General features: G+C 41.8%; 1 protein-coding gene across 5 annotated transcripts in view; it reads right to left on the reverse strand.

Moving 5' to 3' along the window:
* The window catches only part of TBXAS1 (thromboxane A synthase 1), a 238,185-nt gene that overhangs the window by 42,192 nt on the left and 168,045 nt on the right, over positions 1–27,948 (reverse strand). For all 5 annotated transcript variants that reach the window (XM_063154015.1, XM_063154016.1, XM_063154017.1 and 2 more), the window contains one exon: positions 23,364–23,672. In XM_063154015.1, the coding sequence (XP_063010085.1) occupies positions 23,364–23,672 (309 nt within the window). The remainder of the gene's footprint in view (positions 1–23,363; positions 23,673–27,948) is intronic.

The raw sequence follows: 27,948 nt of genomic DNA on the forward strand, positions 1-27,948 counted from the left end.
TTTGACCTTGCAGTTTTGCTCAGAAACATTAAGCCAACATTTCAGAGATGGGAGAAAGGAAGAGGGGATAGATGTCAAAGAAAGAAAGGAGAGAGGGAGGGAAGGCAGAAGAATAAACAAGCTTTTGCAACAGCAGGAAGCTCTCTCTTAATTCTGAGATAATGAAATGCTTCTAACCAGGCCCAACTGCTGAATATTACAAGAGCCATCATCTCATGTGGATTGCATGCAGCTTTATTTTCTACTCCCCTGCATGGACTGAGTATGATTCACAGCACAGTCACAGGAAACAGTCATTACTATTTATTTGGAGTGAGATGAGTGACTGCTCTAAACAGCATCAACTGCACCTGCAATAGTGCAGAGAATCTTTTTTTATTAAGCACACCCATGCCCTCTTTTTTCCCTTCTGCTCTTCAATATTCTCTTCACAAAGAACATTTCATTTCAGTGCTGGCTGCATAGATGAAAAAGGGAAAAGGCAAATTTACAGCAATCGTTAGAGAAGATGCAGAAGCATGGCAGCAAACCCTGGCTTCACCCCCTCATCTGCACAGAAACATCCTCACACTGTGCACATGCCACAAAAACAGTCTGTACACAAAGAGAAAGAGACAATTCACGAAGTATAGCCACTCATAATAAAATTATAATAATAATTGCCTGGCTGTGGATGAGCCTGCTTGCCCCCATTTTGTACATCTGCTGCAGCTGGAACATGTCAGAACACCCTGAACTCCCTTTGCTCCAGACAGCCCTAAAAAACAGCTCATCTTCCTCAACCTCTGAGCAGCTCCTCTGTTTTCTTTACAAGACACTGCTCACAATTTTGCTGCAGCAATTTATCTCTGGCTGCACAGCGAGGTGGGCAGCCGGCTCCCCGGCTGGCTGCTGCTCTTTCTCCTGCCGTACTTCAGCAGCTGATGCTGGAGCCTCCCCGGCCCCCACACACTGTAGCTAGGAGGTGACAGAGCCTCAGTCAATTCCCACAACACTTTATTCTCCCCTTTAGCAGTCTCTGCTGATGAAGGTACTCTTTAGACTGCTATTTTGAATTTAACACACAGTTATAGAGGATCCAGAGCACTCAAAGCACAGACCTCTCTCTCTTCTATAGCCTTTATTGCCCAAGTGCATGCACCTGATGTGCTTACAAAAAATGTCCTTGCTGGTAAAATCCTCCTAAAATGGCTCAGCTCTGTTTTTGCTGGTTTCAGGCCAGCAATAAGAAGCAGCTATGGCCATTTCATCCCTCTGCTGTAGGTATCAGTATCTCAAGTACCTGCATCCTGTGATGCCATTAAAAGCTTCAGGAAATTAAAAGTGTGGGTTTTCTTGTTTGTCTAACAAAGTAAGGTACTTCATGGTATAATGGATTGCTCTTGAAAACTAATACTCCTAATAGCAGCAAACAGATGCACAGACTGGACTGTTTTATCCATATTGAAGTTTGGTATTTATTTTCTGTAAATTATGTGTGATTTCTGGAGCGAGTGTGATTTCAGATTACAGCAATTAGGGGAACATTCTATTTTTTTTTCTTACTCTCCTATGTAATCACTCTGTTGCCACATGTGACTGACACAAAACTAGGAGCAGATCAGAGCCCAGCACGTTCATGTATGAAAGGTTGTGTTGATCAAAAATACAAAGGGGAGCATAAATGAGGTACAGAGCTTGGAAGTGAGGACAGATAACAGAGGGAAGAAGGGGCAGCAATGACTTGCTGGTGATTTCTACTCTGTTTACAGTACAACAGTGTGGTAATCACCCGTATATCCACACCCAGATACTAAAGCAATTGGTATAGATAAAAAAAGATGGTGCAAAAAAAGCAGGTTGAGAGAGTTAATACATAAACCACTAAAAATGCTTTTGACTCACTACTGTCCCCAGCCATTACATCCCATGTGGGATACTTTTCTCTAGCTGGTATTAAAAAAATCTCTTAGTTCTGCTTCTCTCACCACCACCTACCAAAGGATTACTAAAAGATAACTTACTTTCCATCTCAGGTCTCTGCAACTGCAGCCCCTGCCCTGTGAGGAGAACAGAACAACATTCTTCTCTTTCTATCAGAATGAGAGATCTGCTCCACCATCAACATCCAAGCAGCAGGAGTGGCCAACCAAAAAGCAAGGACACTCACTTCATTGGTGCAAGTGTATATAGGAAGTGGAAGCAGTATTATATCAGGCAGGTGAGAAATACATCCTGGAGCGTTAGGTCTTACCCTGATTCCAAAGAGAACATTTCAAATCCTAAGGCAGGAGGATCACCAAAGGCAGTCCAAGTTATGTCACAGCTTGTTTTGCAATATAGATATTAGCTCACTAGGCACTGATCCCAAACTCTTATCACTTCACTTTTGCCTTCAATAGCCATTAGTCAAGCATTACCTGGGGACAGATTCACCTCCTGGTTACAGCACAGTAAACCCCTGAGCTGACAAGGTTATTCCATATTTATACCCCCAGAACTGAGAAGTAGGTCTCGTATTTTATTTCATTTTGGCAGCTGGAGGGAGCTGAGGTACAACATGGGAACAGCCTCAATAGACAGAAGCAGCACAAGGCCTGCATGGAGGGGAACAAGCTCTGACCCAGCTGAGAAAGGAGCTGCTCCACATCCTCAGCCTGGGGAGCTTCCTAGGGTACAGGTCACTGTCACACCAGCATGGTGAGGGCTCCAGTATCCATCCATTGCACTTGCCATTGCTCAAAGCCTTTCATCCTCAACACTGTCAGGGTGCAGCCTTCCTTGTCAAATTACTTTAAGTAAAAGCCAGGTTTTTAGACAGAAAGTGCTTCTTGACATGTGAACTCTCAGCCCACGAGCAGAGTGAGAGCTACAAAAGATTCACAGGCTCCTCCCTCTCCCACAATGTTTAAATGATTAATTATCAATTTCTAGAAAGCAATTCATAAAAGGAAAAAGGGCAGATTTTCAAAACTATCAGCTTGTAAATTAAGTAGAACCAATTCACTGGCAAACCTTCTAACAAGGTTTCACATTATTTGTTTTATGCTTCCTAAAGATCTGTTCCCTAGCCTAAATCCCAGCAGGAGGAGATGCCACTGGAGTTTAATTACACTCCACCTATGGGAAACATTCAAGAAACAAGGATCTGAAAAAAACCAAACAACCCTGCAACTTGGTCTAAAAAGGGAAAAAAATAAAAATGAAAACAATAATCTGATTAAAGCAATGATATGAATGTACTGTACCTCCCAACCACAGGTTTAAAACATTATCTTCTTACAAGTCTCAAGGCAAACAGCCAAATTGTCTTGTGAAGCAAATTGAATAGTTATAACATCAATTTATAACACACATTCAGCATTCAGGCCTATGGCTCAAGTAAATAGTTATGAGACATGGCATTTTGAAGGGTTTTGGTGTTTTGTTTTGTTTTTTCTTTTATTTGTACTAGACATGCCACATGCTGTGCTGAAAATCCTTGATTCAGGACAGGTTATATCTTAGAAATAAGCTATGGTTAGTGTTTCAAGGGATTAGCACATGGTCTGTGCTCTCCTGGCTGTGGGGTGTGTGTGTGTTTGCACACCCAGCTCACAAACATGTGCTGGCCCCCAGAAGATGCTGAGGCACATCTCACCCTGGCCAGGAGGGTGGGCATGAGTCAAGGATGTGCACAGCAAAAGCAAAAGGGGGATGCACTGATCCACGGCACGGGAACCTGCTGCCATCAGCACAAGTGTGAAGGAGATGGAAAGAAAACTGCAGGCAGCCTCCTCCAGGTATCATTCTTTAAACCTGGGAAACCCATCTAGCTGAAATATCTTTCTCTGCAGGAATAGGGCAAACGACTCCTGTGCATTCAGCTGGGACAGCTGAGCTGTGGACTAGGCAGCGGAGGAAAAAAAGCACATTCTAAGCTGAGAGGAAAAATTAGGCATTGCCACTGTTCCCCCTTCTGGTACCCCCAAATCCCCCACCTCAGGGTTCTGTAACTGGCCTTGATGAGACCCAGCCTCAGCAGCCAGAGAGGAGCTCCCACAAGGGGCTACAAAAGGAGCAGTGAGCAGCACTGACTGTCTGGAGTCAGCACCGTGTCCTGCCGTACACAACGGAGAGACTTGCCACTAAAGAAGCACTGAAATATTTAATCATTCGAAACATTCAAGTGCGACAAAATTATCAATGAAACTAATTAAGAATCTTGAGATAATAAGCACTGATGACAAAATGTTCCACTCTAGTGCCTGCCATCAGGCAGTCAGGATTTATAATATCAGTCATTTATAAAGCTTACATATACCCTGAAGGATCTCAGTGCACTTTCAAAACATGTGCCTCCACATCCACGTAGCCCTGCTCCCCAAGGTGACTCAAACTACTCATGCATACCCAGCAAAGGTTCCCAATTAGGGGTGAGGACTTCAGATGATGACAACAGAAATGTGACTATAAACTGCATGACGAGCAGAGAAGCTGGGAAGGGCCAGCTGTGGTGTCTGCAGGGCCAGGTCCTGAGGTCTCAGCCAACCCAGCTCTATCACAGGCACCCAGAAGGGCAGGCCACAGGAAGGCGAGGCAGCTGTGCACAGGGCAGACTCGGGGAGGAAGAAGGTCATAGGTTTGATAAAAAGAACAGGGCGCCAGCGTTTTATGCACTGGGATTTTTCAGCAATTTAGGACAGGAAGTGAACCGGTGTCAGGCGATCAACACTGCAGATGGGTCTTTAAGCAGCCAACATGTAAATGGGTTTTGGCAAAGATACCGCAACTAACAGTCTTTTTTTTTTTTTCTTTTTTGTGAGAACTGCCATTTTTAGGTACAGTCAGAGAAATGTTGCCTTCTGCCTGCTACAAGCAGGTGTACAGATGTCGACAGAGAGTTCAGGCGAGTGCCAGGTACTCGAGAATCGTCACTGGGTCTGTGAGCTGCTCACCCATCCCCAAGCTTTTGCAGGAGGCAGGTTTTATTTCCCACTGAGATTTCCAACGAGCTGGCTCTCCAGCAGACCCTGTCTGTGGGCTGAACTGCTCAGCACAGCCTGCTTTTTGTTTTGTCTTTGTTTCTAAGTTAGGGCACCTGGGGCAGGCCAGCTCCTGAGCGCGGTGGGTCGCTGTGAGTCACCCGCGCGGCGCCCCGGGAGCTGCCCACCAGACAGGCACAGCTAATCTGGAATGACGCCTGGTAACTGCAACAGCTAATTTCTGACTCAAGGCACCAATTTCCCAGTCACTTTGTAGCTACACTCTGCTACCTAACGGGTTCTTTGCACAATTATCGAAACACTTAGTAAGTTATTCATTTCCAAGAGAGCTAAGAAGCCTTGTAAATTATTTTCACTTTAAAGAAAGCAGACATAATCTCCTCTGGAGGATGTAAATAGCAAAGTTTCTCACCCATATTTTGTTTATTATTAATGTCTGAGAAATAATATTATCTCATCATTAGTTAAAAAAAAAAACTTTAAAAGAAAAAAGTAGTAAACAGGCAAGAATTTAAAACCCAGGTGCACGTGCCATTGTGGCAATGGCATGCATCAGGCACAGGCAGTTTGAATATTTTATGCTTCATAATTTTTTTCTTAAATAATTAACTACCTTTAACTAGTGATTGTCCAGCCCTACCCCTGCTGTGGGTTTAACAGCTCTGAGTGTTCCTGTGGTGGTTCTGCTTCTCCCTGCTCCAAATCCAGGCTGTCTACAAGCCCTGCTTGACTTTTAGGTTAGAGATCTGTTTCCTGCCTTATCCTGTAATGGATGTAAATCCATTTTCTACAGCTTTGCCCCCTGCAGTAGACTCAAGCAGCTCCAGTTAAGATCTCTAGTGTTCACTGGCTGGACCAGCATTCAGTCCAGTACCTCTTAGCACAGTGGAGAATCCTGCTTGCCCCAGCTGGGGATGTGGGTTTATTTGATTCTCTGTTTGCCTCTTGCAGTGCAGAAACAAAGAGTTAAAATCCCACACCTTGGTTTGATTACTGCATTGCTGACAGAAATGCAGATTTGGATGAGAAGACAAGATGTACTGAGCCACTAAAGAGTTGTACCCTTTGGACAACTAATTGAAATTAAACCTGTTCTCCAAAAAGCTTAAAAAAAATGTACTTCCAAAAATGATACCAAAAATTATCTATAATTATCATCTCATAGCATAGTCCAGTGTTGAAGGATATACAAGTGTACTTATATTTAGATGCATAAAGATGCACATGAGGGCTTGATAGTGTCTGCCAGTGCTAAGAATTTGCTTAGAATGCTTAGAATTTGTATATCTGCAATGTGCACAGCAAGGGTCTCATGGCTACCACATTTCTCTGCAAAGTCTGAGTGTAAGTGGGATTAAAATCATTACTTCCTTAACCTGAAATGCTAAAAATGCAAAGGACAGTATTTAGATTTCTATTCAGTTTCAAGCAACCACTATGGTAATTAGCTTTGACTCGATAAAAGATCTGGTAACAATGTTTTCCTATACAACAAAACCTTAACCCCCAACTTGAGCAACACTTCCCATCTATTTTCTCTTAGTGCATTTATAGAACTATAGAAACAGAGAATAAATACATCAGCAAAAAGATCTAACAACGCTTAGAAACACTTAACTGCAACAACTACAACACTTGAAACCTGAAGGGCATACTGAGCAAAACCAGGTCTGTAAGATAAGCTCAGTAAGATTTCACACTGGTGGAAAATTGCTTTTAGAATGCTCTATGCAATTCTAATACCCACATTTTTCCAAAGGATGTTAAAAACCCACAGGAGAACTTCTGAAAGCAGGCAAACAGCCTGTCCAACTTCTAAAATAAATATATAAATAAATTTTTAAAATATAAATCATTTTAGGAACAAACAGTTTTAATACAAGAAAACACTAACAGGTGATCACTGTGGTTTACAGGTAATATCCTAATCTTTATTTTGGAGAAGGATAATTAACTTGGGAGAAGAGATTAAACAAAACTGTGCTAAATTCATGAGAAATTTTTGCCAGAAAGATTCGGGTAAGAGGGCAGGACATATTCCCAACTATTTTTATGCAGGATGTCAGGACTGGGGGTGAGATGAACCCATACAGCAGCAATGGGGATCAAAACAGAGCCCAGTTTCAAAGGTCACCAAACATTAAAAAAGTTCACATCTAAATGTTTTGGCCTGGATCTACCTGTGGTTTTTCTTGTAAAATCAGAGCTAGGAAAGAAAGCAGGACGTTCACTTAGCACCAAGTCTCTGTGTCCTTGCATTGTTCTCTCATTTAAGTGCACTGCTACAGCTCCACTGATAATAAAAGATTGATTTAAAAGACCATTCCACAGCCTAAGCAAACAGTGAGCCTGGGTAATGTTACATATCATATCCTCTTGTCATTTACTGCTACTCTGTGTGTTTACTGTGCCTCTCACTCCCCCTCAGTACCAGCCCGAGTGTGCAGCAGAGCAGCTGCTCCTCTGGGGTTGATGGCACAACTGCAGCTCTGAGCCCAGGAACAGCAGCCTCCTGATTGATTGTAAAAGCACAGCCCTGCTCTCAGTTAGGCTCTGAACCAAAACAACCTCCTCCCAAGGCTTTGGGTCGAGTCTTTGCAGATTTCCTAAATGACAGGCACCTCCATGTCACAAAGTGAAACTTACCTCTGGTAAGACCCAAATTTAATCACATTATCTGCATTCCTCTATCAAGGTTCCTACTTCAGTCCAAAAGAGATTATGAAAGTAGGTAGTGTGAACAAAAAAAAAAAAGAATCAAAAATATTGTATCCACTCCATCTTTAACTTCTATCAGAAAAGCTATTATTTTGCATGGATTACTTTTCTTATGGTAAATTCAGTACACAGCATGACAAAAACATCCATGCTCTTCCCATTAGTACAGGAGGAAAACTTAATGGAGCGTGTTATGTTTTGCTTTGTCTTTCTCTTACCATTTTTTGAATAACTGGTTTTGCTTTGTGCTCCTAGCCAACATGATGAGAGTATTGCTCCTTTCCATCAAATAACTGGACTGTGAGAACAAAGAGGTGTGTTTTTGGAGCCTGATTCTCAGTTTCTCTAAGGTCCTACCAAGGCAGCAGAAACAGGCCTTAGCACAGTTGCAAGCCCTCTTTTGTAAAACAGAACAGCAGAAATGAGGCAATTATAACCCTGCTGCAGGTGAAGGATGAGGCTGATGTACACACACCTTGATGGTCCATTCCCATTACAGGAACAGAAAAGAGAAAACAAATGTAAACTGAGAATCTGGCTTGGCAGTTACCCTGGATACAGTTTGTAGGATTTATATGTTTAATTAGAGCGAAAGGTAGAAACCTTCAGAGTCATATGAAAACAATATGTTAAGCAAGGTTTTGCCTAACATTTCTAGAACACCAGAACTTGCAACAATGGAACAAGAACAATTAAAAAGATTACTAAAGCATTTTGTTTTGCTTGTTCTTCTTGGGATCCTTTATTTTCAAGGATGTCAGGAAAGACATTTTATGCCACCTAATTAAAACAACTTGGGAGGGTTTTGGTTTTTTTGTTGTGTTTTTTTTTTTTTTTTTTTTTTTTTTTAACAGATACACTGATTAATTAATACAAATAAGTCCTGTGTCTTTGGTTTTACACAATATTAGACTGCACAGTAACAAATTCCTAAAATTAATATGTATCATTTAATGAATTCACAGACAATACCTCTTTTTCCCCCCACTGCAGAGTGAAGAAGAATGCGCTTAATAGGGAGTACTCAAAGCACTCTTTAAAACATTTTGTGTTTCTGTCCTTGCAGAGGGTGATGCATGTGCATCCTTCAGTTTGTGCACATCAGTAGATCTGATGACTTTTGTATTTTGGATCTTTGATGAAAATCACTGTGTTTTCACTTATATCTATGGGGGAAACATCAGATGATCTTGCAAAGAATTTCTTGTGGGACGTAAGTTAACCAGAATATATAAATACTATTCCACAAATTCTCTATGTCCTAAGACAAAACTTTTGAATTGTCTGTGCCTCCTGAAGAAACAGGACCATTAATATTACAGGACTTCTAGGTACTTTTAGAGGTTAATATTTATGTACCATTTGGATGTTAACAAATGAAAAGTGCTAAAATATCCTAGACTATTTAGAAAAGACATGGTATCTTCGCTCCTGCTGTGACAAGTCTGCTGTGCTAAAGGGGTGCCAGCTTACCAAATCTAAAGAACAGAAAATCAGTGGTGTGACAGTTACTGCTCAGGTTAAACATTATTGAAACCTGTAGGTAAAGCAACCACTTGATTCTGTAATGGAGCTTATCTGCTTGTTATATTTATCCAGAGGGACTGGTCAGGAGGATTACAGCCCCTGTGCAAAGTGACTGGCAAGGTTTTGTGCACAGCATCTGTGGGCAGAGTGGTTTGTCAAGGTAGTGCTCTGCACAGTTAGTGCTCTGTGCGTTCAGGGAAGAAGTAAAACAATCAGAAAAGGAAAACAAAGGAGAAAAGAAGCACCAGGCGCCGTCTCAGTGCAGCAAACACAGTCTGGTGAGGGACTGCCACAGTCCACGCTGCTCCATGGAGCTGTGAGAGCAGGAGCCACGTCCTGCTGCTGAGTTCCTGCTGGGATGGGCAAAAGGAGAGTGTGCACAGCCCTTGTAAATAAGTAGGGTCACTTCAAAGATATTTGGCTCTAATCCAAACAACCCTGAAATTTCAGCCAGCAGCTCGGCGCACCCCAGGTGAGCAATGTAAACAGCCAGCAAATTACGACATGGCACAAAATCTGACAAATGTTGGCATCTTTCTCAGCTGACAACATGGCCACATCCACAGAGGTGCACCTTTCAGTAGGGGAGTTCAAATGCTCCTTTGGCAAGGGATAAAGCATGCCTGGTTTGCACCCAGATTGTGCATTTTGTCTTACATTGAGCTTGCTCAGACAACAGGCAGTATTTTAGGTAACTACTACTTCTTGCTCCTCAAATTTCCATAGAAAATTGTTGGCAGTCATGACTTTCTTATTACAGAAGGTATCAAACCCATACAAAAGTTTTAAATTAACGAGCTGTTGGGGAAAATCCGCACAACACAACCTGTGACACTATCTGAAGACACCCATACAACTGGTGTCAAGCTGTGCCACTTAAAGCATGTTTTCAGCACCCACCTAAGACAGCCTGGCAGTGCATATTTGTGAATTTATCACAGGCAGGGAGTAAAATGCTTTTAAACATCATCGAGTTTCCCCAGTGAATGTTCCTCCCAGCAGGGAGCTCTGCTGGCTGGTTTCTACCAGGCACGTTGAGCAAGATCACTTCTAAATAATAACTTCTCCCACAACTTGATTTCCTTGCCCTAAAGCCTGGTGACATGTATCTGAATACTGGATGCCAGCACCAAAAAGTACCCACAGCTCAAAGCAATATGTGCTGGAGCTGTTTGTGATGCTCTGGGTCTGGCAGAAAGCCAGCCTTGGGGTCAACACATTCAGAGACTTTGGTGGTGAAATCCAAGGAGTTTGAACATTTCTGGAACACACATCACAAGAAAAGCTGGTTGTGAAGATGTACTTCTCTAGAGTGGAAGGGAACAGCGCAAAGCTGGGAGAGTGCTGTAATTCAACAAACTGCTGAAGAGTGGCTGTACCCTCCTCCTCAGAAAAAATAGTGGAAAAAACTCACCTTTGGGTGAAGGGGCATTCATACAGCCTGAAAATTGTGCAGTGAAATTCAAGTAACCCCTTGTGACTACTCCCCCATCTTCCCTGATGCTGAAACAACATCAGAGCTGTCTGCTGGTGGTGCTTAAATGCTTGTGTTTTTCACATTAGAGAGGCAGGAGTTTTGGACCCCCCGATTCCTATACTTACATACCTTTGGAAATTAGCATAAACATCTCAGCTGGCTACCGATGTGATTAAGATGTGCCTCCACTTTGCAATTTTTTCTTTGAAACAAAGCAAAGGCTTTCGTTTCTTAAGTGGAAATTCCCCAGTGGAAACCCCTCTCTCTTTCCCTCCCATTTCTGACCCCATACTGGGCACTTTAATCTAATTTTGGTTTGAGGTTTTAGAAGCTGAAGGCTGCTTCTGAAGATCACTGAGGGAAAAGAAATCACTGGGAGGAACACCACACTTTGAACTGAATGTCCCTGGCACAATGCATATTGGAAAAAGAAAGCACTAAGAACATTTCCCAATCAATGTAGCTGTATTTTTCACAACCAGTTAGAAGAAATGGAAACCTATGGTAAATAATGCTGCTTTGTAAAAGTCCAATTACCCTGAATGATAAATTGCCTAATTATTTCAGCTCTAGAATCTTTCCCAAGTTCTTTATCCTTTTTTTTTGTAGTCACTGTCTGCAGAACAAGAGCGTTTGACTGTTACTAATTAACAAGAGAGAAAGATGCAGGACATTTAGTAAATTCACTTCTGCTTAAATCCATGTTACATTATTTTTCCTCACCAAAGGGGAAAAAAATGTAATAATTTATTTAAAAGCTGCTCTGATGGAGAAAATTTTTCTCCATGACTACTTTGTGATATTAAAACAGTCAGCTTTTGTTTTTTACGCTCTCTAGAATGCCAAAAGATTAAAGGCACAGCAAGGTTAGATTAGGACCACGAAATTTTCTGTAAAGTTCTCTACTTATCAAGCTATTAAATCTAAACTCATGACTGCACAAAATCATCTTCTTATTGTATCCGTAGTGCACGTGAACTTGGATGAAACAAGTTCCAAAAAGATAAAGCTTTTAAAAGTGTTTTGTTCCAGTTCACTATGCATTGACTTTCTGACGTCTTGTTTCTTCCTTTTTCCTTTATGTAGATCAACAACAGTAGCAAGGGTTTGTGGATAATAGCCCTGTGTTCAGAACTTTTTGACTTCTTGATTTTCTCCTTAAAATTTAAAGTGTAGCTAGGAGTATTGAAGAAGATATTAAAGTTTATTCAAAACCTCTATTGAAGAAGATCAAAATCATCTTATTGTATTACATTTTTAAACCTGATAGTATGTAAAGCATTAAAAAACAAACAAAAAATGAAATCTTTTTTCCCTCCCGCTTATTAACAGAGTCTTTTTCTGAAATCCATTTTTTAAGATGTGTGTAAAGCAGAATGTTTTACATATAAAATAATATCAATATTTTGTTGAATTCTGAAAGCACAGCTTCCATACAGGTGGAAAACACTGAGTCAATGGGGCCAAAGAGTGAATTGTTTGCACACCATGGCTTAATGTGCCATGCCTCAGTTGACAGCCAGGGAGGATAATTCCTGGGACTGAGAAAGTAATTGAGCTCTCAGTCTCACTGCATCTGAGCCCTGACTAAGGACGGTAAACATGCAAGCATCTATTTATCTACTCAGTCTTGGTTAAAAGCCCAACATTCCAGTCCATACAAAGAACTGGCATTTCTAGTGTAGAACAGTTTGAAGTCTCCCCTGACTGAGGCCCCAAATGCCCATCCCAGCGGCTACTGCAGCAGTGAAATTCCATTTCTGGCCTTACTCCTTGCATAGAAACCCTTGTGGGGCACTGACCAAAACATTCAAAACATGACCAGTTACACTGACACACAGGTTGGATTTTGTTGCTTCAAAGGATTTGATTTTGGAGAAGTGCCATAACTTCTGTCTTATGAAAACCAGACATCAAATTAGTTAGTAATAAGATTACAACCACAGACAGTTAACTTCAGCCTCTTCAGGCATCTTCTTGGAAAGATCCCTTGGGAATACGCCCCACAGGGAAGAGGCATTACAAGGATCCCTTGCTCCAGGCTCAAGAATGATGCATCTGAATGGACAAGAAATTGTGCAAAGGGGGCAAGAGACCCACATGGATGAATATAGAACTCTTTTCATTTCTCAAGCAGAAAATATACCGGAGATCCAGGGTCAAGCCACTTAGAATGAATATAAAGAGGTTATCAGAGTAAGTAGCAATGAGACAAGGAAGGCCAAAGTCTATCTGGGGGCCAAAATTAAATCAGGCCAAGAACGTCAAGGACAACTAGAAAGGCTTTTTCAAATACATCAATAACAAAAGGAAAACAAAGGCAATAGGCAGAAACTGATGCACAGGAAATGCCACCTGAATTTGAGGAAGAATTTCTTTACTGTGCAGGTGACCAGGTACTGGAACAGATTGCACAGAGAGGGTGTGGAGTCTCCCTCACTGGAGATATTCAAAAACCATCTGGACACAATCCTGTGCCACGTGCTCTAGGATGGTCCTGCTTGAGCAGGGGGACTGGACCAGAGCCCCCCCTGTGGTCCCTTCCAGCCTGACCCATTCAATAAATATTAGTGAAAACTTGTTCTGTGACACAGTAAAATATATTAACTGATTTGAAATGGAGCAGTCTTCAGACAGGATGTGTTTCCTACATTCCTTTGTGTTTTCCTGACTACTCCCTTTGCACCAATCTTTCAATCTGGTTAAGTGAGGAAATGTTCACTCATATCACTGGTGGAAGACCACCATATTTCTAGAGCAAGGGCACACCCAGAAACACCACCTTTCCTTTCTTTCCATGTTAAAAGAAAAGCATAAGATGAAGCAGGGCAAACAATACAAAAGCCATCTTACGCTGATTAAAAATAGCAAAACTATATTGTAAGAAACAGAAATTATTTAAATACATATGTTCTGCCAGAGTGGTAAAAAAGGGGGGAAAAAAGGGAGAGGAGGTCACAAGAAGTTCAGTCTACCAAAAAACTGCTTTACATAATCATGAAATGCAAACTAGTTTCCACTCCCTTCTGGCACCAGCTCATTCAGCCTTCACTTCAAATGCTTATTGACAAATAAATGGACTGGTTGCTTCCTATTAATGCTTCCTAATTTATGTACATACCTGGAGGAAAAATTCCATTTTGACCTCACATTCATATAAGCTAAGATCATTTTTAAGCTATGAATATGATGAATACAATTTTAATTTCTTCTTGGTTGCTGCCGGGGATTTGCTGTTTCTTAATAAATTAAGCATGTGTTCTCCTCAGCTCAACTTTTGCACCTTATGCTTTTAATACCTGCAATTCAGGAATTTGTGTGACACTTCCAGATGAAAGACTTTCTTCTCTTCAGTCATCATTTATTCTCTCCCTCCTTCTCTCTCTCATGCAAGCACAGGTGCACAAACAGGATTTATTTTATCTATGTTCCCCAATACTTCTCCTTCTCTTCCTTTGCCCATAGAATCACACAATGGTTTAGCTTGGAAAGGACCTTAAAGCTGATCTAATTCTAACCCCCCTGCCATCAGCAGGGATATCTTCCACTACACCAGGCTGCTCAGAACTCCATGCAGCCTGGTCTTGAACACTTTCAGGGATGAGGCATCCATAGCTCTGGGCAACCTGTGCCAGTGCCTCTCCATCCTCAGAGTAAATAATCTCACCTAAATCTACTCTCTTACAGTTTAAAGTCATTGCCACTTGTCCTGTCACTACAGGTCCTTGTAGAAGGTCCCATGGAAAATCCCTATCATAAGAGTGGCACTTGCTTTCAGAAATCTCAAGAGACACTCTTGTCCTTACAAGGTAAAATGCTGTTAAAGCAAGATTTTACCCCTTGGTCTTGAAAGCCTCTCAGAAGCTGAGAGTTGAGTGGAGATTCCTGCAGCAGATGAGGATGCCAGGGCTGGGCCAACACCTTCATGCCCTGGAGAATCTGCCTTTCAGTCTGGGGACACAGAGGGGTCTCATCCCAAATGAATGTTAACTAACATACAGCTTGAAAATGCTTCTCTGCTTAGCTTAGTATTTAATATTTCCCAGGGGACAAGTTCCTGCCTGATGAATGCAATTGGCTGCTAATGCTGAGACACAGTCTGGGGTCCTGACACAGATGTCCAAAGCCACCTTCTCTCATTTTTAAGTTCTTTCAAGGCCCAGATGGTTTAGCTCTTCTAATTTTTTTGCATTGAGGTTGTGCCTATTGATAGCTGTCTCTTTCTTTGCTAAGTATTTATGATACAGCAGCACATAACTTATGGAAGCTTTCAGTGCCTAACTTCCATGACAAAACAAACAAAAAAATAGTATAATATCTTTGTGGGCTCCTACTTCACATTGAAAAACTCCTGAGGGAAAGACAAGCTGCCACTCAAAGAACAGGCACTTACACCTGTGAAGGCATCCCCATTCCTGAGAAATCATGGCATGTTCACCTTTTTTCCTACCATGTGGCTTGCCTGGTGAGAAAATGTCCTTCCCAATGTCATGGAGAGGAGCAGTGGTGATATTTTCTGTGGTTTAGCTTATCTCCTTGCTTCCTTCTACAAGGCTCAACTGCCAGTGCAAAAATGTGATCTACCAATTCTACCTGTGACAATGTTCCACCCTGCACCCTATGACGTTATCTATCTGCAGCTAAAAGGTTAACACTGATATGAATATAAAAATTTATTGGACATTGCTTTGATATTAATTTGGCTTACTTTATCCCTGGAGGAAGCTTGTTAATCACCATATACAGGGGCAGTTGGGAGACGAATCCTGAAAAAAATTGTAACAAGTTTCTTGCTCAGCAGTGGTATTTTTTCCTTAAATTAAAAGCAAATATACTCTTTTCTCCATAAAATCCTGAAATGTAAGGAGGCAAAGGAGGGGGACAAGAAATAGAAAGACATGGAAGATGCATCCCTTTACTTTCTTTTTAAACAAATCTGTCTAATCACATTTAAAGTGCTGCATTATTAACATCTTTGCCATTAAATGTTCCATGTCAGTAGAAAAATTTATTCTTTAACATGAACCCTGCAGCAGTGATAGTGGGTCAATTATTATGAGGATGACAAAATACCAAGAAAATTCAGGGGTGAAAATGAGTATCTCTCTAGCATACATTACCTGAGACTCAGTTTTGCTCAAGAATAGCAATAAGGCAGAGTCACGGAGCAACATGTGACACTGCAAGCAAAAGACAAATTAGTCTTCATGGACAAGAGACTGATAGGCCTGAACAAATGGAAAAATAAAAGGGTTTTTTTCTCTCTTTTCTCTTTATTTCTTTTTCTTGGGTGAAAAGGGTTAAATGAACTCTGCAGTGTCAACAACAACAAGAAGTTCTTTGAAATAAAGGTACATTAATCATCTCAACAACACCTCATCCCAGGCCACATAGAATCACCTATTCTCAGCTGTGAAAAGGATTTTCCTAGGAAAGAAGTAAGGTTTGGACAAGTCAAGGAAGAAGTACAATGTCAAGATATAACCGGGGTTTGAAACGTGGAATTTGTTCCTATAAGCTAACAGTAGGCTTTCCAAAAAAGCAAAGCCAAACCAGACTTACCAATTGTTTAACTCAACTCTTTGCACATCATAAATAGGCTGACTCTCAAGAAAGGCTTAACTGTCTTTGAAAGTCTTTATCCCCTTTGAAGAGCAGGCATCTGTAGGTACAGTGTAAGAACTACAAACACGAGGCAAGCAAGGAGAATTGCTCTCATGCAGCTCCTGGCTGCTCATGCTTCAGCCAAAGGGTGACTGTGGCTGCCCTACAAAGCACAGGAACAAGCAACACAGATCTTCCAGGCCTCCAGGACACCTTCTCTGCCTTCTCTGCTGGGAGGGTGCCTGGGGTGGAAAGCAGCCTGTGCAAAGAGATATCTTCTAAGGTTTGCACAGTGAGAAAACTGAGCCCAAGCTTTTCCACCTCAGTGCCTGCTCCCAGCATTTGAGCCTGGGAACAGGTTTGGAGCAAAGTGGACAACACTTGGCAATCTTGGACTCAAGGCTTTTCTCATGATACCTCTCTTTATACAGCAGAGACTCGAGATGTAGAGATAAAAAAGCCCTGAGTCTCAAAGGTGTTTAAGTGGCTGACATTCCTTAAGAGTTCGAAGTCAAAATAATCTCTGTCCAAGAGAAGTGACTTTGGGTCTCTTGAGTCCAAAGCTTGCATTTCAAATCAAAATATTCCAGATACTTACAGTAGAGGAGAAATGTGGGGAAAGGCTTATTATCTTCTCCTAACTTAGCAACCTTTGACTGGTATGTACAGAAGCACAATGGGACTAAGATAAATAACTGATTTCGGACACTGAGCAACTGCATGAAGAACTGCAGAAACAGAATCTAACAGCACTCAGTCTCTACAAGTTTAAAAGCATTTCTCTATTTGTTTAAAAAAAAAAACAAGTGCTGACAGCTGACATTCATAAATGATGGGAGGCTCTGCAACACTTTCTTAAACAAATAGAGCAATCAAAGAGTGTCATTTCATTCAACAGAATAAACAGCAACAACAACCAATATTGTTTGTGCTTCCTGGCTCTGTATGTTTTGTGTGTGTCTGTGTATGCATGTGTAACAGCAACTCTCTTCTGTAGACTTTTTTTCTGCATACTATTTACAATTCAGTCTCCCTTGATAAATGCAAGCCTTCACTGTCAGCAATATTTCCTTAGTGAAGCTCAGGCTCTGTAGTTGGGAGCTTCAGAGAGCACAAAGCCTTGAGATACTGCATGAAAGGCACCAAACTCATGCAAATTGTTGTAGTAATTCCCTGACAGTGACATCTCTCTGACTTTCACCTCTCATTTCCACTAATGCTCAAAGAAAACCGGCTGTGCTACCAAGGAGACTCTCTGCACAGACTGCTTAAAAATCTAAAGCACTCAATCAGGCACAGAAACACCAGAAAAATGGTCCTACCTCTCTCTGCTCTAGAAATTTTATGGGAAGGGAAAATTTTGAAATGGCAAAATCCCTTTTCAAGAAGACATCTCCATTAGACTGCAGAGGTATTAGTGAAGGAGCTTTTCAGTGTGAAAAACAGAATCATAAGCCAGTGTAAAGTTTAGTACAATTCCACTCAAGTCAGTGAAGACAATAACTCCAGATGAGCAACTGCCACACCCAGTATGTCTGATCAATTACAGCCCCAAAATTATCAATCATAAATGAGGAGTTTATGCATCAGTCCAGTTCAACCTGGGCTATTCACAACTCACTACACAGAGCAGTTAAAAAGGAATTAATCAGTATTGTTTCATAATCAAAACTATGGATTGCAATGACTTTGGAGTAGCATCATTCAATATTTTTGACATGAAAGTACAGATGTAACAGTCTGGTCAATATTTTCAATAAAACATATTGAAAATATTCCTGGGTCCTAAAGCTTTACAAAACCAAGTCTTTATAGGAACAGGAAGACGTCTTCATATCAAAGAAAAATCTCCAAGTCTCCATTTAAATAGAGAGACAGTATGGCAGGACCTTGAAGTTTCTTTAAACTTTACAGACTCTAGACAGAGGTGAAAATGTTGATAAGTCACACCAGCACTGAATTGTTACACTAGTACTTTGTGTGGATAGGAAATTTGATGCAGTAGAGACATGCTGTGTCTCATCCTATTCTTCATTCCTCTCACACTGATGTTTCTAAATGTCATATCAAGCAGTGATAAGTAAGAGTAGTACAAAGCTTTTTTAAAATAGAATGGGAAACACAGTTAGTCCTGCAGCCTCCAATGGATGTTTTATGGTAATAGCTGCTCTTTCATGTATTCACTTTTATTTACTTCTCCTGACTCCTGTGCTCTCCCTCACCTTTGTCAGGGCTCCTGCAAGTATTCCTAGGCATCAGCAGCAAGGAGCAGTGAGCTGCTACTCTGTCCCTCACCAGACCTGGAGCCTCACATATCAGTGCAGCAACACATCTCAGGCTCTGTAATGCTCAGTGCAAGTTTTTCTCTGTGGTTCCTTAAGTAATGTCATGTTTTTATAGATATAAGCTAAAAATCCCCCAAAATTGTAGCACCAAGTCTACCCATTCCTTAATGCAAGGCTTGGCTGTCTATTACTGAGAATATGCAGTAAATTATTCCTGAAGGTGAGATTAGAATTCAGGGAGCTCTTGCTCCAGGCTATTCTATGCTCTGCACCATCAAGTATGGATTTCTTTATTGCAAGAAGATCATTCTCATACCTCTTTTGCCCTCCTTAGCTGCCCCAAGCATGCTGGCTTTTCCCCCTCAAGAAAATGACTGGTTTAACCTGATGTGTTTACTTTGCAACAGATCAGGAGCACATACCTACACCCACTCACCACATTCCACCTCAGGGTAACAAATAACTTCTTATGAGAAGTCAGCTTGGTCACCTATGGTTTTGCACTCTGTTTTGTGACATTACTCTTCCTGTCTAAAATTGTGCAGTCCAGTAAAACAACAACACAAAAAAAAAAAAAAATTATAATTGTCAATGATTCAGGCTTGAGAGCAGGGGCAAGGAAGGGAGAGAGATTTTAGCATTTTTAAATGCTAAAATGGGAATAGAGGAAAAAAGAGGCCTCACATTAAGGGAATCCCCAGCATGGAAGACGCAATTTTTCATGCCCTAAGCTCTGAGGCTTAGGACAAAACACACAGAGCAGCTCAGAGCACACAGTGGCACTCAGAAGCAAGTGTTCATATGCTCAAAATGAATGTGTGTGCTCCAGGATTTCTATGGTTTTGCTAAGCACACACACACAGACAAACAAAAATCAACTTGCTTTTACAATGATATAATCAGTCACATGTGCAAAAACTGTTCCTAAATATTTCTTGCGAAGGGCTCTTTCAAACCTCTGCAAGGGATCATTTTTGACTGGAAAGGAGAGTTGAAGACCATGGGTGCATTCTTTCTCACTTGGTGAATGTGGATAAAAAAACATCTCTTTCACAACTGTATAGCCTCTAACAGTTCAGGGATGGTTAGCCACAAACGCTGTAAAAATAATCTGGTCTTGAAATAGCAACCTTTCTCTTTTTTTTTCCCTATGTCCTCCTTTACTGGTACATACCAGGCTAGCTTCTCAGCTGATGCATATCACCATACCTGTACTAATACCAAACATGCACCAGTTTAACCCATCTGAGGATCTGACCCCTCTGCTGTCCCAGATCTGTGGTCTCTGCAGAAAGCAATATTATTTTATGCAGACACAGAGGTAGGCGTCCTGCCCCCACTAGTTCATATTTAACTCTCTTTTCATCTTGTTTATTTTGCTTTCATGGTATCAAAGCAAGCTGCACACCCAGCAACAAGCTTGCAGCAAATAGGTGCATCTTATTTTTAGCAGATTGCCCTTCACAGGGCACACACTACGCTCCCAAGGGATTTATGAAGAGGGTCAGGTCAAAGTCTTTATAATTTGAATTTTTATTTGTGTGTTAGAAGAATTATGCTTGTCTTTTCCAGTACAGTTGGAACACACACAGGGATTCAAAAGTAGTATGGGAAGATACAGTGTGTGGTGACAAGTAATCACCATTCAGTATTTTGTCTCTCTGCTTCCCCAGAGATGAAAAGTTGTGCATGCCCTTCCCCTAAACCCTAAAGACCCAGATAGAGGTAAGGGGGCAATTTCCTGTCCTCTACAATAACTGAGGCCAGGGGCTTCTCCTGCCAGACTCTAAAATGGGGCAGATGCCTCTTCTCACTTTGAGGCAAAGAGACACCATGAAGCCTCAACACTGAGCTGTCAGTCAAGAAAAGACCTAAAATGTCCTTTAGCAGATGAGGATAGTCCTGGAGGTAAAAAGAAAAATATGACAACCCATGACTCACTCAGACACTGTTTTCTGAGGACACCTGCCTGGAAGTGCCATCTCCACAGGCTGTGTGGAAGAGATTGGCAGTGAGACCTCCCAAGACAGCTCCGAAACAAACTTGGCTGGACACAACAGAGCAGGATAACATGGTCCTGTCTCCTCTGGGTATCTGACTCCCAGCACTGGGACTAGACACTTGCAGCACCTAGCTTTGTGTTTCTGCACCACACTGCAGCAGCCTGCACCACGCCTGCCCAGGGATCACTAACCCAGCATTGACTCAGCTTTCTCCATCCCCTTTATGCTCTCCCAATGTACCCACTGTGCAAGACAGACAAATGAAGATCACAGCAAAGGCAGGAGTGTCCTGAAGTACAACACCCTGAGCCACCAAAATATTGCTGTATGCCCAGATGGCCCAACCTTGCTCTATTACTGGCTATTACAAGGTCATCATGCTTTGTGTTTTTGACTGGTGTGCCAAAAAGCCGGAGCTGTGCCTGTCATTTATAGCACCTTTTCTCAGATGGCTCTCACATGTCTTTATAAACTTTGGTAAATGAGTATATAAATCACCCTGTCCACCACCAAAGTACAATCATCTCTGGGATGATACACGGCAGCTGCTGTAAAATCAGACTGCAGCTCCACACCACAGATTAGGGCAATAAAACATGCTGCATCAGCCAACTGAAAGGGATGGAGGACAGAAGGGGGACAAGGTAGAGGACATTTTGCAGTTATAATTACCTGAGTATAAATTTGGCTGAAGAGGGTACTGTGTTGAATACTTGCATATCTGCAAATCAAAACAGTCTTCTACTACATGTCAAAACAATCTGACTGTACCATTCCCCATATTTTGGCCTTCTAAAGCCCTTCCTTTGTGAAAATTGCAGAGCACCTTGATAAGAGCAAAGCAATAACTTAATCAAATTTCTTAGCAACTGACTTGATAACTAACTGAGCCTGTAGCTTCTGTGTCCCTCCCTTCCTCTCTCTTGCATGACAACTGAACACAGCATCTATATATACCCAGTTCTAAAATAGCTCTGCTCCCGTAACTCGCAAACCGTTCACATAGATCTCATTTTCTAGGCTAAAAGTAGTTAATTGCAGTCACTGAGGGGACTGAACTGCTGCACCCTTTTCCTTATTCTGGGATGGGCTCCTTGAGCAGTGTATTGCCCCCTCCTGCCCCTCTGCCAAATCATGAACTGTTTATAAAAGGAAATCTTCTGAAGGATGGGGCTGCACAGATCAGATCTACAAATTTCCTGTTATCGAGGACTGTAGATGAATCATTATCATTCTCTCCCTCTCTTCTCCTTGGCCATATATGCACCATCTAAAGCTAAACCTGACAACTCAGAAAGTACAGGGAATTTACTTGAAAGGTTCTTCCAATCAATATATGACATGGGACAGCATGGCTTGGGATGAGGACACCAGCTTGAGTTGAGCCTCATACAGATTTTGTACAGAGCAGAAATTAATTTGAGTGCAAACTCTCTACACTGACTGGGCACACCGCCATAAGTGTCCCTAGCTTCATAACCCCTCCTAGACAGTGCAAAAGCTGAAATTATTGACAAAATATTCACAGAGAACCAAGAGAGTCAAGAATTAGGCATTTGAATTTGATTATTATTGAAACATTACTAATATTGATTATTATTGAAACATTACTAATAGTGAATGGCAGCTCAGTCAGACCATACACAAGCCAGGGTCCATTTCGTTCTCCAGCTTGAATCAGACTCACACCCACATGTGAACCTCTTGCACTGACTCACTCTGCAGTCTCCAAGAGCACAGCAAGGGCTCCTTTAACTGGAACTGGACCAGACCAGCTGGTAAGGGAAATTTGTCACACACAGAGCTAGCCTTTAATACCCCAGAATAAACTACTGAGGTGCTTAGAGGGTGTACCCAGAAGCCCCCACTACCACCTGTGCTGGATGATGAGTCTTTGCCTACAGGAGGACACTTCTTGTCCCTGTAGACATGGCCATATGCATGGACTTCCTACGTGGAACATCCTTAAGGAACCAGCCAGACAATGACTGATTGCACTCAGATCTCTACACACTTTCATGGAAATGTTTACTATTTCACATGTCTATCTACAGAGAGATGTCATATGACTGATATCACACACCCATCCTATAGGATAGCTCTCCCAGCAGTTCCCCTTTGGTTTCCTAGGCTGTCAGCTTTCAGGAACTGATGAGGAGATTACCCATATTTTCCTTGGGACTGCAGAGCAGGGGGTTCTGTGTGCAACTCTTGCCCCCAGCATTACCCAGTAAACTGCCCATACCCCAGGCCAAGTTGCACCTTCACACCTTGGCAGGCCTTAAGGAAGTCAGCTGAACTCACCAGACGCGAGGGCACAATTAGGCCTGCCCTGTATGAATGAAACAAGTAAATAACTCCAGCTCCTGGCAACAAAAATGCCCTTGGTAAATACAGATAGTGGAGAAGTCATTTGAACACATATAAGAGAATTTGATACCATTATTTTTTTTTAAGCTTACACATATATTCTGCTGCCAGAAGAAAAAAAAAAATAAGAACATTTAAAACAAAACTTTGAAGTTTAGGATTTGTAAGGACACTATTTATGCTCCCAGTAAATAAAATTGACCACAAAAACAGTAGAAACACTTGTAGAAGAGGAAAAAAAATAGATATGTGTAGTTTTAGAGCCTGACAACAGCTGGTTGATTTCAATAATGTAAAATATTTTTAAAGGTTATGCATTCACCATGACACAAAGTTTCTAGGCCATCTCTTGTGTTGATACATTTCCATTGCCTTGCTCCCTGCACAAAGCCCCAGAGCAGCACATCATACTCACATGTTTTGCAGAGAACTCATCGACCTCCTGCAGCACCTTCTCCTGGCACTCCGGGTTGGTGGCCAGCAAGTAGGTGGCAAAGGACAGCGTGCTTGTGGTGGTCTCATAGCCAGCAATCAGGAACAGGAAAGCTTGGCCTGCTATCTCATCCTCTGTCAGCATCTTCTGAGCCTTTTCAGATGGGGCTGTGCCAGCCAGAGGCGCCTCATCCTGTCTGGGAGCAGCAGATGGGCTGAGCACAGCAGAACACCCGGCTGCCATGGCTGAGTCGCCCGCATCAAGCATCCACTGGAGAAAATCTCTGCGCCTCTGCAGAACAAGAAACATGAGGGATGGGTCACAGAGCAATGCCTTCCATGGGGGATGGAAGCAGAGAGCTACTTCCTATTTATAGTGCATGCTTGGCTCCTACAGAATGGCCACCAGCCTTTCAGTGAATGAGGAGGCTTCTGTAAATCAGCTGGAAATGCCATAACTAACAGCATGTCATTGCTTTCTTCTCAGTGAGATGAGACTGATCTGCCCCCAATTCACAAGAGGTATGCTCTGTACCCTCCACAGAGCATTACTAATGGCCAACTCTTTTATACTTAGGCTGAGATCTTGGCACTTGCTGGGAATCAGGGGACTGACAGACACAGTACATGCAGGCTCCATGTGCACCTCCAGAGGAGGCAGCACAAATCATGCTTGGAGGAGCTGGTCCATCTGCTTGGATGCACCACCTTCACTTGTTGGTATGGTCCAAAGCTTGGAACTCACCATCTAAGTTCAGGGTTGCATCTACATAACTTTCCATGCTAGCTTAGTGTGACAGGGCTGAAATCTACCCTCAGTAAATCAAGACATCTTTTTATGAGAAAGAACAGTTATGAACACTTGTAACAAGATACTCTTTTTTAAACAATTCTTTAAGAACATATTTGCAGAACCATATTAAAACTACAAGCATTCCTGTACCACAAAACCTGTTTGGGCAGTTTGTCTTTGCAAAATGCCCACTGAATGATCCCACTGTTATGAGAACTGTTTCTTTCACACTTCTTTCTGACACAGAAGCCCTAATAAACAGACCTATGGCCAAGAGTTAGCTGACTCCCAACCAGTGTGGACAGCAAGCTTGATTAGGCTTTGAAATATAACCCAAAAGGTTTGAATTGACTTTTGCGAGCGGGCATAATAGAATTGTGCTGAACCTAAGCCATAAGGCTGTGTGATTGATTTTCAATTCCTCAAATACCAACAGAATACATGATAGCTCAAGGACTTAGAAGTGACTGCAGTGCGAGAACATGACAACTTGTGCAGTGGGATGGACAAAAGAAGGGACCGAGCTTTTCTTCAAAAGAAAAGAACATGCTGTAAACTGTATTTTTCTGTTAAAAATTAATCATGTGAATGATTTCTTGGATCTGATGTTTGAGAGATAAAGTAGAAAAAAGAGGGGCCAGAGAAAAGGACAGGCAAACAAGATAAGAGTAAGGAAGAAGTAATTAATTATAAATGTCAGACAACTTAATCAGATTATTTATTTTTCACATGACATGGGAAAAGAGAGTATAAGACAAGAAAACAGGAGAAATACTCAGTGTCCTGTGCTTAGTTCTGCTGCCAACAAACTGTTCTGATCGATCTACAGGCAGAGAAGAATGGTTATTTTGGGGTTTGAACAACACAAGAGATTGGCGCTGATCCTCTTTAACAGCTCCTTCCTTCCACCCCAAAGAACCCTTCCATTATGCACCTTGTACCCAGTGAGCATCTTGCACCCTGGTACACCCAAAAATCAATGCTCCAGATAGCAGTCAGTGCCTCTGCACATTCACCAGTCAGACTCAATCACCTCCAAGGCAAGGGAGATGTGCTTTTCCACCAGTAGGTGAAGGCACACAAAAAAACCATTACAGACACTGTGCTCTGCAAATGAGCTACAGCTCTGAAAAGACTTCCTTGTGCCTAGACTGAGGCACAATTCCCACCAACATGACAGGATACCTCTGCTCCATTATGTTCCTATAGATTGGAGGAAGTAAGACTTCATGCAGACTTCAGCTGTGAATAGCTCAAAATCTTGTTTAAGTTTTCTGGCAAGGAAAAGTTTGTTCTCATCCTGAGAGTTCATGTATTGCACGACTCAGAGTCCAACTCTTTGGCATAGCCTGTGCTTCAGGGATTTCCCCGATAGATATATTTCTATTAGGCAATTTTTAAAATTGAAAAAAATAAGCAAACAAGAAAAAAAGAAAGCCAACCAAACCAACCAAAAAACAAAAGAGAAAAAAACCCCACCACCACCAAAAAAAAAAAACAACCAAAAAAACCCCCACCAAACAAACCAAAAAAACAAAAAACCACGAGAGTCCAGTTCCAGTGTGTTCATTAGTGTGTGGATAAACCAATTCAAAGTAGCAATGAACCACATCTGTGGAGACAGTCTCTCTATCTGCAAGACTAGCCACCATCACCTAAAGTATCTTTATAACATAAAAATGTATAATTACATTCCTATTCAGTGGAATTGTAGCACAGTAGCCTCCTGCAGCTCAAAAAGTGTAACATTTGCTATGGTTCTGCATCCATCCTTCTCTAGCTGTGAATTTCCTTGTAAACAAACCCATTGCCCTCTAAGGGTTTTCTGTTCCCAGTCAGGAGCTGTTAGATGAGCCTGGTCTTATATTTAGACAATACACTCTCTGGAGACCCTGTAAGATGTTTCTCCAGCCTTAAACAAAATCAGGTCCTGGCCTTATACAAAGCATCGGGTTATTGCTGTGATAGCAATGTAATAATCATCATGACTACTGAATAAAATTTCATTCATGAGAATTTTTGCTGAAAGCAAACTTAATGAATACCAGCCCAAGTGAATATTCCCAGGAACGTGCTCTGAAATGCCTCTGTGGCCATTTTGAGGAGCTCTTTTTATTACTCACGTAATATATTTGGTTAGGAATTTAAAAGCTTGTCTTGTTGCAGAATCTGTTTTTAAGGTCATCCTCTCCAGAAAAAACTGGATACCTGATCTGTGCCATCTAACTTGCTCTCAGGTGAGCAGGGGTTGCTAAGAGCAATGGCTTCATAAACAAACCTTGCAAAAACAACATTCATTTGTAAAAACAACTTGAATAATAGTGGGGGGGGAAGCATAACATTAGAGAGAAGCAAGCTTTCTTCCATTATAATTTTACACAGTGGAAGGAGCTATATTTCAGCAAAGCTTCTCTTCCTTATGCTTCATTCTGCTTCACTTTAGGCATCAGTATAGAGTGCCACATAAAAAAATCGTCCTCAACCCAAGTGAGAGAAAAGATTTCCAGGGTTATAACAAGTCATAATGAAACATATTTTTTTCCGCGCCATCAGGATGGAAAAATTGCTCTGATTCCAAAACCTAACAATGGCAATAGAGACAAACACTAGCATAAACCCAAATATAATTGGATTGTTAAGTGCTAGAAATAAGGAAAAAGCATCTCATGAAAATTCTCAGAGGGGAGGGGGGAGGTTTCTCCACTTCAGCTGTCAGCAGAAGGAAAAAAAATTTTAAAATTACATTTTTTTCTCAATTTAACAACAGACCAGGTACTTACAGTGCCACTGCACAAAAACATTCTTTGGTCATCACATCCAGCTGCTGGCTTCCTTTCTCCATCAGGGACATTTGTTTGATTTTCCTCACAAAAAGCAGAAGCCCATAATAGCCTCCATCCTGTCCTCTGACACTTGCATAGTTATGTTACAATGGCCTCAGAAACAAATTCCTGCCACAAAAGAATGGCGTGCTAATGCGATGGACTCTTGATTTGCCCCTGTACAACACAGAGCCCGTCATTAGGCCAATGATAATTGAATGGAAAGCTAGGATTTGAACGAAACCCATATAATTTGAATGCAGTGTGGGACAGGGCAAACATCTAACTCGGAGGTGACACAGACATCCCCTCTGAAATATATAATAAGACAAGCTCCGCTTACAGCTTGCCCAAGATAGACACCTTGCAGTATATTTCCTGACACCAGTGTTCTGGGCCGTATCATTCCTCTCATTAGTCTCCTTAGGCATCACCTGGCCCTGCACAGCAGTGGCTCTGCACAGAGGCGGAACGAGCGCGCGGCGCCGGGGAAGGCCAGGCCGCCAGAACCCATCACCTTAGAGCCCCACATTTCCTTTCACAGAGAAAAGCAAGGCACAATTCTTCCCAAGAATACTCTTATCTCATTTGCTGTGCCTGTGTTTGTGCAAAAGTAAATTGCAATATGGAGATTGTTTACCCAAAGTGATGGTGTTTTGTTTCCTTGGCCTATTAGGGCCTATTGTGTGTGTCGGGACTGTTGGCTGACAGTCACAAGATTCTGTGCTGTTGGGTGCAAAGTTAAGTACTTAGCAGATTGAGTTTAGATGTAATATAATATAATAAAAAATAATATAATAAAGTAATGAATCAACCTTCTGATAAGATGAAGTCAGATGCATCAGTCCTCTCGCCCTCGTCGGGGGTTGCCTGTGAATTCAGTACCTCCCCTCCTCACATCACGGCTCTCGAGCCTCGCAGCTGTCAGAAGGAGAGAGATGTACCACTCACAC

This window comes from Melospiza melodia, chromosome 4 (genome assembly GCF_035770615.1).
Source record: "Melospiza melodia melodia isolate bMelMel2 chromosome 4, bMelMel2.pri, whole genome shotgun sequence".
Taxonomy (NCBI): Eukaryota; Metazoa; Chordata; class Aves; order Passeriformes; family Passerellidae; genus Melospiza; species Melospiza melodia.